Raw genomic sequence first — 14,573 nt, 5'->3', positions numbered from 1 at the left:
GCAAGCTATTATATTAATCAACAATGAATAGATGAAATGGTAATATTTGTGTAGAGCTAGGTTTACTTGCAGAAAGCAAAGAATATAGAGGGAGAAAGCCTGTAATGTTTTAAATGCAACAATATTTAATAAAGTTTGGAATTAAGTTTCTAACCAAGATGCCATTGTGAGTCCCAATGCCCGATAACCGCGAGCACGGCTATTCGAATAGTTTTGAGAATATTCATACTGCAGTAGATGTACGCTTTACCCGCAATCCATGACGTGCCAAACACATTAGCCTTGTCATGGCAAAGCTTTTTGGTTACTAACATCAGTGGTACCTGTTCCATGAACTATAATCCCCATGTGCTCTGAACGTAACGTTATCAGCAGCGAGAGGAGTTCTGGCGTTCCCGGGGTCTTTAGAGAGAACTGATTGTATGACACCATGTCATCGCAATCAGGGTTCACAAACAAGTTGACGTCAATAAATCTCATATATTTACTTGCGCCTCGGTAAATATCACAATTGCCCTTCGCGGCATAAATTTGCCTCCTGCGCGAGGACTTAAGAAGAACCACTATACAGAGGTACCATCTTTGCTAGATAACTTAATCAGCTAGGTCTATGCCCATACGAGGATTGCGGTCGTACTCGTATGTTCTTCACATGTACTTGGCAGTCTTATGTCGGTTGGAACATTACTAGCCACCCGGAAATCAACCGTTTCTACCGTACTGTCCCAATCTAAGTTCATTAAATTTTATGCATAATCTAACTAGGCAGGGCTAAGCAAAAGCTAGCATATCTGGTTTGCTATATGTTCAGGTTATGCATTCAAAATCATGAATGACTAATGCATAGAAAAGAGATATAGAATATAGGGTAATTATGCTCAAGGGGAGGAATAATAACTTGCCTTGCTCCAACGCAAATAAATCCGAGATAGGCAACCTGATTATCCGATGCTCGAAATGCCACATGTTGCCATCCAGAATAAAATAGACTCTATTAAAGAAAAGGAAGAACCAAATTGAATAAATGCCATAAAATAGCAAGAAAACGATGAAGCGCGAGAAAGGCTAGGTTTGGGGTATAACTATCTCCTTGATGGGTTATTGAGCTAGTATTTTATGTGTAGGCTCTAAGGGGTTGGAGGCTAGGTTGGAGAGGGGATCAAGATTAGGCTTTGGTGGAATAGTGGCTAGGGTTTAGTTGTTCTCGAGTCGATGCTAAAATAGGATAGCATATCGGCTCGTATTTCATGTTTAAGCTATAGGTAGTTGGAGGGTAAATGGCTGGTATGGAGTTTGGATAGCAGGCTGGCTGGCTAGAGTTTCATTTGATTAAGCCAATATCGAGGTAGGATGAATATCGGCTGGGATTTGGGTGTTTGCTAGTCGTCATTAGAATTGGGTAGTATGATGACTAGGTTTGATGTCTAGCCGATGTCAACAGACAATATAACGGCTAGAGGGATAGGAAGTTTGTGTAGGTTTAGCGGGGTGGAAGTGTTACTCCGACAACCGTGGGTGGCGACGGAGCGGCTAGGATCACACAGAGCTTAAAAGCTAACTGTGCGGTGTACAGCTGAGGTCGAGGGAATAGTGAAGCTCTGCTCAGTTATACGCATTGAGGCGTAAGGTGTCAGAAGCAACACTTCGACCTTAGGTTTGAGTTTTGTCGAACTTTACAACCAACAGTTCGACGTTGAGGTCAGTAGACCATGCGAACGTCCTCATGGAAGGCGTAAAGTTCCAAACGGTGGTTGTTTAGTGGCTAAAGAGTAATTTTGGGTAAAAAGGAAATATTTGAAAGTCAAATATAAATTCAAATGGCATTAAGGAATTTCAAATAGTAAAATAGCAAATTTGATATCAAAATGTAGCTTTTGAATTTAGATGAATTTAGGTCCAAGTTTCATCGGAATCGGATCTACGGTTTAGGAGATATGGGCTTCTAAAGATTGGGATTTGAATTAAATCTAGAAAAGTATGAAAGGCTACTGTTGATGGGCCCACCTGTCAGGGAGATTCTTTTCTTTTCTTTTTCTCTTCTTCTTCCTCCCGTATCCTCTCTCCTTCTGCTTCTTCTTCCAGCCGAACACAGAGAAGAGGGAGAGGAGGGGCGCCGGTGCTCTAGTTGGCGGGGAACGACGACGTTGACGGGGAAACATGTTCCCGAGAGACGCGCACCCAAGGAGGCAGTCGTATGGCAAAGGGAGTGAGGGAAGAGGCCGGAACGGCGGCGGCAAGTGCTTACCTCCGGCCGACATGGATGGTGGTGGTGATGGCTTGATTCAAAGGGGGAGAGAAGGGGGAAAGGGGCAAAATGGATTCACCTCATCGAGGCCGAGCTAATGGCGCAAGGTTTTGGGATGTAGGGCTGTGGAAGAGGAGATCGGCCGGTGGCAATGGTGGTGGCCGGTCATGGTAGAGAGAAGACAGAGAGAGAGAGAGAGCTCGGATGGATGGAAAAAGGAGGGAGGTTTCTCTGGCTATTTATAGGGGAGAGGGGCGGTGGGGAGAGGCGGTTCTGGAGGCGGTCGACGGCTTGACCACGGCGACGCTGGCGTGAAGAAAGAAAAGACGGCGCCGATTACTTCGTGACGACGGAAAGCGTTGGCGGCGGCGTGCGCGTGCACGGCACGCGCGCTTGCGGGAGGAGGAGGGGCGGCTCAGCTATGGGCCGACTTGGGCCGGCTCGGCTTAGCTGGGCCGGCAGCCCAAGAGGGAGGAGGAAATAGAAGGTAAAAGGATTGGACCAAAAAGGAAGAAGGAAAGGAGTTTCGGCCCAATGATAAAAAGGAAGATGTCTAATTTGAATAATTGATTTGGATGGCTAGGTTTCGCAAAGAATTTGAATTCGGAGAGAATTCATAAAAGAGATTTCTTAATTTATTTGAGTGCAATATTTGGAGGTGGAGTTTGAGGGAATTTATTTGGAAGCACTCAAATAGGAAGGGAAATTAATAATATTCCTCAAAACATTTTTGGGAATATACAAAGGAATTAGTTGAAGGGAATAGATAGGATTTGAATTCTAAAATTGGTATTATGTATATTTGTGGCTAAAAGGGGAAGTTGAGTGAAGAGTATAAGTTGGAATTTTCTTAGCACAAGAGCAATTATTCACAATATTTGCAATAATACTATTCTTGTGCCGAAGAGGAAATCAAGCCACAGAGATTAAATTGGTGGCTAGATTAAAAGGAGGAATTTAGATATTTGGATCGAGAATCAAAGAATGGGCTAACAATTAATTTCAATAAAATTGGAATTGGAAAGGATTTGGTTTGGAATATTTTCTTGGACCATAATTCGTAAAAATAGAAAGGGTTTTCAAACTAAATTTGAATAAAAGAATTTTAGTCGAAAGAAGGTTTTAAATTAAAACCAAATCAAAGAAATATCTCAAGATAAATTTTAAAAGAGAATCACAAAGAAATAAAAGAAGAGGTTTTATGCGAGTTAGTTTTAGGAGGTCTCTCTCTAATTATATTTTCCTAGATTTAGAAGGTTATTAAGAACATAAGACCCGGCATGATGCAAGATTAGAAAATAGCTAATTTTCGGTATGTTACAGGTATTTAGTAAGATTAATTTTTTAAATTGATCTACTAATTCCGTAGATATATCCGGCATATATCTACAAAGGTACGCAATATTTTATATGTAATTTATTGTACCTATTCAGATCATACAGCATTGTCAGATTAATAATTTATTATGTTTACCTAGAGCATGTTTTTGTACAATATATATTGCAAGAGTGTCCCCGATGTTAAATCGACTACGGTTTAACGCTGGGGGCTCGCTTCATTTCCTTCCGTATAAATCATGCTTGTTTACGGTTTGCATAATGCCTGATATTTCATCTGCTCGTTATATCCTAATAATACTAGAAGATCTATGCAGTCTTTTGAGTACATGCTCGATATTCTCTGCTATATATCGTGTCTTCTAGAAAATATTTTTTCAGGAACAATTGAGCACTCGAGTAGGTTGTGGTCGAGTACACCGCATTATCGAGAACGATCTCGACAAATGCAGAGTCGTCGCGCCCAACCCACCAACGAAGACCGACGACCTATCTCATAGCACCGGCCATGGCTGGACTACTCGAGAAAAGGTTGTTAATGGATAATTCTCGCGAACGTCATCGGCTTGATCACCCGACATGATTGCGAGCGGATATCCGGATATGCTATAAGTTGGGTATGTGAGTCATGCTGGCTATATGATATGCACATGTAATAAACCAACTTTAGCGCCCCTATAGGTGACTGAGAGATTCCTAGTCCTAGTTCTCAAACCAGTAGGGCGTAGTGATCTCTCTCGCCTCACTTCTAGTGGTCGAGTTACGACTACTATCTGGTCCTCGACCAGCGGTGTAGCGATTCTCCCACTATTTTCACTACTAGTGGTCAAGTTACGACTACTATCTGGTCCTCGACCAGCGGTGTAGTGATTCTCCCACTATTTTCACTTCTAGTGGTCGAGTTACGACTACTATCTGGTCCTCGACTAGCGGTATAGCGATTCTCCCACTTTTTTCCACTTTAAGTGGTCGAGTTACGACTACTATCTGGTCTTCGACCAGCGGTGTAACGATTCTCCCACTATTTCTACTTCAAGTGGTCAAGTTACGACTACTAACTGGTCCTTGACCAGAGGTGTAGCGATCCTCCCACTACCTCTACTCCAACAAAGTTGATATCAGGTACACAATATCACCAAGTGTTTTACCCAGAGATCCCTTACCACGACGATACCTAGCGTTGAAACCTATCCTCATGTCCCTTTACGCCGTCCTGACAAGGCCTCCGAGGAACCTAAGGGAACTTTGGCTGGGGACGCCCAGAGCCGATAAGGCCTTGTCGGATCCTGTAGAGACAAAAGACCATGTAAGATCTGGTCATGTAAGAGTTCTCGCCGTACGTATTAACCAAGCCGTGTAATCGGAAATTGGGTTTTCCAACTTCACGGCTGGGGGCTAGGATCAATGCTTGTTCAACCAAGGCAGTTCAAGGGCCCAAGAGCCTTATGCTCCGAGAGCGATTCTCCGACGACAAGGCTAGGGGCTAGGGAGAGTGTATGACTCACCAAACTGACTGATCGAAGTCGGTAAAAGAGAAGATGCTCATACACAAAACATTGGTCTGTAAATTTAATTCATTTTCAATTTTTCATATATATTATAACATGTCACCCTTTGAGCGTTCACTCGGGGGCTATTTCTATCTAATATTCTTTTCTGAGTATTGATTTTAGGAAAATTCTATTCAACATTGACGAAGACTCCATGTCTCTATGGTTCTACACCAAGATCGACTAAGACGAGTACAACAAATGTTAACAAGGCTCCGTCGCAGGCTCTGCACCTTCTCGATCTCTCGAGAACAGTTGGGGGATCTCGACAAGGAATACGAAATGAAGAAATGGTGTACCCGCCGAGATAAAATTTCTTTACTTCAATCCAAATTCTTGATTACGGCAAGACGGGAGACTTAGTCGTATGCTATGTACTTTCTTGGTTGACATCGGAGATTGACTCAAACAAACCCTTTAGGTGCCCGCACGAGGCTGATAAAGGAAGTCTAACGTTATCTCTGAACTCATCGAGAACGATTACGTGAGCTCGATAACAGTTACTCCAAGGTCTGCGGTTGAGAATATAAATTTGTTCATTTGCATTGAAGTCGGGGGCTACTGTCAGGGTTATGGATACCACATACCTAATAGTAGTTGTTTAAATCTCGTCAGGACCCACCACATACCATGTCTTATACGGAAACAACCTTCAGATATAGGAGGAGTTCCGGATAAGGAAAGACAACCAGAGTTCTACATGGAAATGACAAGAACTACTCGGATTGTATCCATATTAGTTTTCCTAGTTCTACTTGGACAAGGGAACACCTATGGGTATAAATACAAGACCCCCTAGAAGGAGAGGGGACAATCAACATACACGGACAATCTACACAATCTACACCCACCATAGACGGGACGGAACAAAAGAAGCCACAACATACAAGCCAACATACGCCAAGACAAGACGCCAGATATCGACTTCAGGGATAAGCACGGCTAGTCCCCTACGGTGTCTCCGGATACTGTCAGGAGAGACGAAAGCGCTATCTCTGATCTCGCCGAGCACGGATTCGAGGAGGAAGACTACCCTGTTGTCGACTACGAGTCAGACCTTCAGACCGTCATGTCGACAACAGTTAGATATGCTACCCCAAATATTGTACTAGTATGATTATGATGAATAAGAGCAACGACCGGCTTCGGCCAACAGGATGTAGGGTTATTACCTGACAATTCAGGGGCCCGAACCTATATAAAAATCCTCGTCTCCGTCTCTTTTACCTCAGTCTCGCATATACCCTGGTACCAACAATCCCCATACTATGCAAATACCGGAATCGCGACCTCAAACGGCGACATAATATTTATTTTGTTATGATTTGTGTTATCACTAAAGATATTTTAAGTATGACTTATATTTTCACTAAACATTTAAATAAGAGAAACAGCTAAACATTAAGTTCAATATCAGCAACGCCGTACGTTTGAAAACAATGGTCTTGTAACTTTGGCTTATGGCCTGTTTAGTTCGCGAAAAGAAAATTTTTAGGTGTCGTATCAGATGTTTAACTGGATATCGGAAAGAGTTTTCAGACACGAATGAAAAAACTAATTTCATAACTCGCCTGAAAACCGTGAGACGAATATTTTAAGCCTAATTAATCCGTTATTAGCACATATAGGTTACTTTAGCACTTATGGCTAATCATGGACTAATTAGGCTCAAAAGATTCGTCTCATGATTTTCTCCCTAACTGTGTAATTATTTTTTTTAATTTATATTTAATGCTCCATACATGCATCCTGAAGATTCGATGCGATGTTTTTGGGAAAAAATTTTAGGAACTAAACCTACTCCTGTACTCCTAGCTTTCAATGATAACAGTGCAAGACGGTGCCTAACGTGGGCCGTACTAGAATGGGGATGGGCCGACAACCAATCCATCGATTACTCGCAGACATTGCTTCCCTACACCTGTCTCACCTTCACACCCCTCTTGATTAACACAAAGTACAAGTTAATCAACTCCAATTTTTTTTTTCATTTTTCGTTAGCACATTTTTAAAATATTAAATGGTATGTTTTTTAAAAAACTCTATGTAAAATTTATTTTAAAAATCAAATAAATTTATTTCTCAAATTTATAATAATTAATACTTAATTAATCATGTGCTAATAAACTTTCACGATTCGCGTGCACTGAAAATCTCCCTCCAATTTGAGAGATAACGCAGGTATGATGCATCTCTATAGTACATTGCAAGTTTGCAACAGAAAAAATAGCCTACACCAACTACAATCAAATAATGCTAGCCATGTTAAATTACTTCCTCCATTTCAGAATGTAAGATGCTCTAATTTTGTCCCAAGTTAAACTTCTTTAAATTATATCAACGTTAAAATAATTTGGACCAATTATTGAGAAAGATGTAGTGACATTTAACCCCAACTTAATTTCATCTGATCCACAGTTGAATAATTCTTTTTATCATATGTTTATTTAGTGTTGAAAATATTGCTACATTGACTTAGGATGCAAAGCCATCGTCTCCCTTGGAGAAAAACGAAGTACTCCCTTCAAATCATAGATACATATATTTTTGACACAGCTGACTTTTCAGTCATTCATTTTTAAAATGCAAATATTAAAAAACTAAACTATTTTTTAAAATATCTTTAATATTGAAATAAATCACTATAAATAAATAATGTTTATATACATTTTCTGAATATGCCGAATGATCAAACTTAGTAGTAAATCATGATCCGAGTACCTCCATGCATATATATATATATACACACAGTGAATGGTTACACATGAAAAATAGATAATGACCGCATCGAGGAGGAGAATACAAATCAGGCATCCGATGCCCCCCCCCCCCAAAAAAAAAAAACAAACAAAGAAAATCGGGTGCTCTTTCACTTCCTGTAGAAAAATGTTTCACCACTATAAATAAAAAATGTTTCAACTATCAAAATGCTGAAACATAGTTGGATCACGATAACTAACAAATGGAACATCGAGCTTCAACCGTTGAATCATCAACAGATATGCAAGTATCGATGAAACAAGATCAGATTATGAAGTGCAACATTTCGATCCAACCCCAAGAAACATCAAAGATATATTAGTTGAAACATAAAAAAAACATCGGGTATATTTTTTTTCAAAAGTTTTTTTTAGAGAAATTACTTTAAAAAAATCATATTAATCTATTTGTAAGTATTATTACTTTATTAATTATGCGTTAATATATTGCTCCGTTTTATGTGTATGGGGATTCCCAACTCACGTGGTCACATCAAAGAATACAACGTAAGGGCAAGTGCTATAAGCACCTAAGCACAATCCACTAGATGGCACATAAGTATAAATGATGAGGTGGAGAAGAGAAGAGATGATAGAGAGGATGAATCTATGCAAGGAGCAAACTCTTCACAAATTTTAAGAAAGAAAGGGAAAAGAGTGAGTTGATTGGATAAGAGTGGATAAATAAATAATTATGTTACATTCGGACTAGTATATTAGATGTAATTTGGTGTATGATCTGCCCGTAATAAATTAATTGATGATGTGTATAATATTAGATGTGATAATTACATCAAGTGTAAAACTTGCCCTAAGCGAAATAAGTGGATAAGGTGCCTAAGAGAAATGAGGGGATAAGGTAAATTAACCCGAAAGCTATTGGCTTGATAAAGTGAGATATATATTTAACTATTTGTCACATTTAGATGTGACAATTAACTTTTTACTACTGGACCCACATGTTATAGACACAGTGGACTCATATATGATTGATGATTGAGATAGGGGCAATCTCAGCCGCCGCGTCCGATCCACGATGAACGAACGAGGTAGTAATTGCTACATTATGGGTGAACAGTGAACCGTCACAGTGTTTTAACTGTACCTACAGTGAAAAAATTTCAAAACACAGTTTGACGGTAAAGCATCGGACTCATTCTACTGTTTGTGTCTGCCAATTTGCTCCTAATGAGTAATGACAGACCATGCGAAAGGTAGGATGTCAGCGTCCGATTAAGGGCCTGTTAGAAAATTTTTTACCCTATCACATCGAATATTTTGACACATACATAAAATATTAAATATAAACGAATAAATAAATAACTACACAGATTGCGTGTAAATTACGCGACGAATCTTTTAAGCCTAACTGCTCTATGATTTGACAATGTGGTGCTACAGTAAACATTCGCTAATGATGGGTTAATTAGGCTTTACAAGCGGAATTTGTAATTTGTTTTGTTATTAGTCTATGTTTAATACTTCAAATGCGTGTCCGTATATCCGATATCATACGCTAAAACTTTACACCCATAGATCTAAACACCCCCTAAATAATAAATACACATCCGTTTTAGGTTAGAAGACTTTCTAGCATTGCCCACACTCATATAAATGTTAATGAATCTAGACACACACATATGTCTAGATTTATTAACATATACTCTCTTCGTTCCATAATATAAGGCACAACTACTTTTTTCAGATGTTCCATAATATAAGACGTGCATGCATGCAATTAATTAGTACCTCTTTTCCATTAAATTATGATTTTTTAAAATCCTCCACCGTACCGATCTCTAATTCTATTGAGTGTGTGCATTTTATTTATTAAAGTGATATAAATTAGGAGGTGATAATAATTGTTTTTTGGTCTTTGGATTAAGGATAGTTATGTCTTATATTTTGGAACGGAGGGAGTATATGAATGTGAACAATACCAGAAAGTCTTATAGTATGAAATGGAGGAAGTACTCCCTCCGTTACGAAATGTTTGACGCCGTTGACTTTTTAACACATGTTTGACCGTTCGTCTTATTTAAAAATTTTAAGTAATTATTAATTCTTTTCCTATCATTTGATTCATTGTTAAATATATTTTTATGTAGGCATATAATTTTACATATTTCACAAAAGTTTTTAAATAAGACGAACGGTCAAATATGTGCTAAAAAGTCAACGGTGTCAAATATTTTAAAACGGAGGGAGCACAAGATGTATAGACAGCCCCATATAAATATCCCGTTACAAGCAAAGATCGCCATGGACGCAGATGGGTCGCCGCCGCTGCGGGTTGTGATCTTCCCGTGGCTGGCGTTCGGGCACCTGCTCCCGTACATGGAGCTCGCGGAGCGCATGGCGTCGAGGGGCCACCACGTGTCCTTCGTCTCCACGCCGCGGAACATCGCGCGCCTCCCGGCGCCGGTGGCGTCGGCGGTGGAGCTCGTGGCGCTGCCGCTCCCGCGGGTGGACGGCCTCGCCGACGGCGCCGAGTCCACCAACGACGTCCCCGACGACGAGCAGGGGCTCCTCATGGAGGCCTTCGACGGCCTCGCCGCTCCTTTCGCCGACTTCCTGGCCGCCGCGTGCGCCGACGACGGCGGCGGCGGAAGGAGGAGGAGGCCCGACTGGGTCATCGCCGACTCGTTCCACCACTGGGCCGCCCCCGCCGCCGCCCGGCACGGGGTGCCATGCGTGGCCCTCCTCCCGAGCGCCGCCGTCATGGCTGCGTGGGTCGTCCCGCCGCCGGCGACGTCGTCGCCGTCACCGGCGGCGGCTATGCCCAGCTACGAGTGGGAGAAGCTCAAGGCAAGCTTCCTCGCCGCCACCAGCCATGGCGCGTCGTCGTCGGCGTCGGGCGGCATGTCGCGGGCGACGCGCTGCTCCCTGACGCTCGAGAGGTGCACGCTGGCGGCCATGCGGAGCTGCGTCGAGTGGGAGCCCGAGCCGTTCCGGGCGGTGGCCGCGGGGCTCGGCAAGCCGCTCGTCCCCCTCGGCCTCCTCCCGCCATCGCCCGCCGGATCCCGCCGCCGCCGCGCCGTCGCCGGAGAAGAAGACGACGACTCCACCAACCCCCTCCTCCGCTGGCTGGACGCCCAGCCGCCCAGCTCGGTGCTGTACGTCGCGCTGGGGAGCGAGGTGCCACTGCGCGTCGACCAGGTGCACGAGCTCGCCCTCGGCCTGGAGCTCGCCGGCGCGCGCTTCCTCTGGGCTCTCAGAAAGCCCCGCTCCTCCTCCGCCGCCTCCGCCGCCGCCGCCGCCGCCGCCGCCATCCTCCCTCCCGGCTTCCAGGAACGCACGGCGAGCCGCGGCGTGGTCACCATGGGCTGGGCGCCGCAGATCGCCATACTGGAGCACGCCGCCGTGGGCGCGTTCCTGACGCACTGCGGCCGGAACTCGCTGGTGGAGGGGATCTCCGCCGGGAACCCCCTCGTCATGCTCCCCATCGCCGGCGACCAGGGCCCCAACGCGCGCCTCATGGAGGCGAGGAAGGTGGGGCTGCAGGTGGCGAGGGATGGCGCAGACGGCTCCTTCGACCGCCACGGCGTCGCCGCCGCGGTCCGGGCCGCCATTGTAGACGAAGAAACAAGGAAGGTGTTCGTCGCCAACGCCCTCAAGCTGCGAGAGGTGGTCGCCGACGAGGAGCTCCATGAGAGGTACATCGACGAGTTCATACACCAGCTTAGGTTAAGCTCTCCTACGTACCTCGCCAGCTCATGAATGAACCCCGTCTTGGGCCCATGGATTGTAATCCCTACAAATAATAATGTCCTTCCTCCGTTTCAGAATATAAGTCATTTTAGTATTTTCCACATATATATTGATGTTAATAAATCTAGATAGATATATATATGTCTAGATTCATTAACATCAATATAAATATGAGAAATATTAAAATGACTTACATTGTGAAACAGAGGGAGTACGTACGTACGTGTGTATGTGTGTCTGTCTGTCATTTTGGATCATGCCATTGCAAATTTATTGTATTAAAAAAATACATGCATGTACGTACGTACGTGTGTCTGTCGGTCATTTTGGATCATGCCATTGCAAATTTTACTGTATTAAAAAAATACCACTATTATTTTGATTTCTCGAGGGGATGTCTCTTATTTTTTTTATGTCACTTAAATGGTTATCAAAAAATTTGAAAAACTTTAAGAAGATGTATTAACATATAATATATCACTCCACAAACATACAAGTTTAAATTCAACTTATATATCTCACAACGAAAAAAATAAATTTAACTGTGAATATACGTTAACTAGCTGTAGTTTAATTTGTTTAATTTCGTTAGCGAGAGCACAGCCTGTAGCGAAATGAAACCTGCAAAAGCGAGTATGCAAGAGCAAAAGGGAAACTGGAACACAAGTGTTTGGTGCTGCGTATCAAGCTTGCTGCTTTTCTTGGACACTATTGCATCTTAAGTAAGAGCATGTTTAGATCCCTTGGTAAAATCTTTTCACCATGTCATATCGAATGTTTGATACATGCATATAGATGGCTAAAAGACCCGAGGCCCGACGGCCCGACCCATGGCACGACATTTTGGCCCAACCCAAACACGGCATGGCCTGACGGAGGTCGGGCCCGTGCCGGCCCGGCCCGACCACCGGGCCATGCCTGGGCCCCTCCACCAGCACGTTGGGCTGGCCCGGCACGGCACGATGGGCCGGCAGCCAGGCCCGATACAAAAAAAAATAGGGGAGTAAAAATAGACATATTATATGCTATGGATGAAAGAATAGGGATGTAAAATAGACTTAATTTATCTATACATATGTCAGCCCAAAGAGGAGGGACGAAAAATAAACTTATTTTAGCTATACATATGTCAGCCCAAAGAGGAGGGATGGAAAATAGACTTATTTTAGCTATACATATGTAACAGCCCAAAGAGGAGGAAGAAAAATAGACTTATTTTAAAAAAGGCCCGATGGGCCACCTGTGCCTTCGGGCCGGCACGGCACGGCCCACCAGCCGGCCCGACAGCTGGTGGGCCGTGCCTGGGCGGGAGGAGCAGCCCATGGGCCGGCACGGCCCGACACGAAGTGCCGATCGGGCCGTGCCGGCCCGATGGCTGGTGCCTGGTGGACCAGGCCGTGCCGGGCGGGCCTTTTGGCCATCTATATACATGCATGTAGTATAAAATATAAACGAAAAAAATAACTAATTACACAGATTGCGTGTAAATTGCGAGACGAATCTTTTAAGCCTAATTGCTCCATGAATTGATAATGTGGTGCTACAGTAAACATTTGCTAATGATGGATTAATTAGGCTTAATGAATTCATCTCGCTGTTTACAGGCGGATTCTGTAACTTGACGTCAAAATTTTACACCCATGGATCTAAACACCCCCCTAATTTGCAAGATGAAAGAACATGGGATCCCTGACATGCTCGGACATGACTCCTTCACAGTGAATGCCATCCCATACCAGAACAAAATTCGGCCATGCAACAGACTCAACAGAGAGGGGAGAAAAACAGGGGAGGAGATAAAGCAACAAAAAAACCGACAACTAAGCAAAACACAAGATTTATTCTGACAATCTCCCCCTAATTCTTGTGGTGCTCATGTTTGGCATTGATGACACCAATAAGCTTGCGTAACTCCTGGAATCTAGCCCGAGACAGTGGCTTGGTCAGCAGATCACCAAGTTGCAGTGACGAACTCACATTGTCGATGTCGATTTTCCCCACCTCAACACATTCTCGAATATAATGATGACAAATTTGGATGTGCTTACTTCCATCATGGTGGATGGGGTTTTTGGACAGTGCAATGGCGGACTTGTTGTCCACCTTCAACATCGCCGTCGCAGGAGGCGCTCCCATGATTTCTTCAAGCAACCCAGCCAGCCAAACACCTTGGCACGTCGTAGATGTTGCTGCAACGTACTCAGCTTCGCATGAGGATAAGGCCACCACCTTATGTTTCTGAGATTGCTAGATGATGGGACTTTGTGCGAGGAAGTAGATGCCGCCTGTGGTGCTCTTGCGATCATCCGCGTCCCCGACCATGTCGCTATCGTTGTAGCCACATAGTCGAAGTTTTCCTGCCTCTCCTCTAGTGTATTGCACACCATACTCCAGTGTCCCAGCAATGTACCGGAGTATGTGTTTGACTGCCACCAAGTGATCCTCATGAGGTTCGGCCATGAACCTGTGAGCTATGAACTTGCTCACATAGCTCACAGAAAATGCCAGGTCCGGCCTGGTATTGACAAGATACCGCAGTGCACCCACAATACTGCAATAAGTTGTGACATCAAAGGTGGGCTTGTACTTGTCTTGACCAATTTCAGCTTTGGCTCCATCGGCACGCAACAGGGATTGCAATTCTTCATGCCATTCTTCTGCAGCAATTTTAGAGCATAGGAGGATTGACAGAGAGATATGCCATGACCACCTTGGCGTACCTCCATCCCTAGGTAATAGGTGAGCAATCCCAAATCGCTCATCCTGAAGTGTTTCATCATCTCCCTCTTGAAATGCCTGATGTCGTCGTTGATGGGCCCGGTGATCAGCATCGTGGTAGGTTTCACTACTACTGCTCAAATTTGCAACTCTGGAAAAGTCTCCTAACAACATAATTGTTTGGGAGTAACTATATTTATGGCGCCATATTTTTCACTAAAAACTAGTCTGCATGTATTTACAATGTAAGTT

The 14,573-nt window shown here is 43.6% G+C and overlaps 1 protein-coding gene across 1 annotated transcript; it reads left to right on the top strand.

Annotated features, from left to right (window-relative positions):
* The first annotated feature begins 10,121 nt into the window (after positions 1-10,121).
* On the top strand, positions 10,122-11,937 carry LOC4352520 (UDP-glycosyltransferase 91C1). Its single transcript, XM_015764593.3, has one exon. The coding sequence runs from the start codon at positions 10,155-10,157 to the stop codon at positions 11,610-11,612; it is 1,458 nt and encodes a 485-aa protein (XP_015620079.1). The 5' UTR covers positions 10,122-10,154; the 3' UTR covers positions 11,613-11,937.
* Positions 11,938-14,573: the final 2,636 nt, after the last annotated feature.

The sequence above is a fragment of the Oryza sativa genome, chromosome 12 (genome assembly GCF_034140825.1).
Source record: "Oryza sativa Japonica Group chromosome 12, ASM3414082v1".
NCBI classification, from domain to species: Eukaryota; Viridiplantae; Streptophyta; class Magnoliopsida; order Poales; family Poaceae; genus Oryza; species Oryza sativa.
The sequence above is the reverse complement of the archived record's forward strand: the minus strand, read 5'-3'. Positions and strand labels throughout refer to the sequence as shown.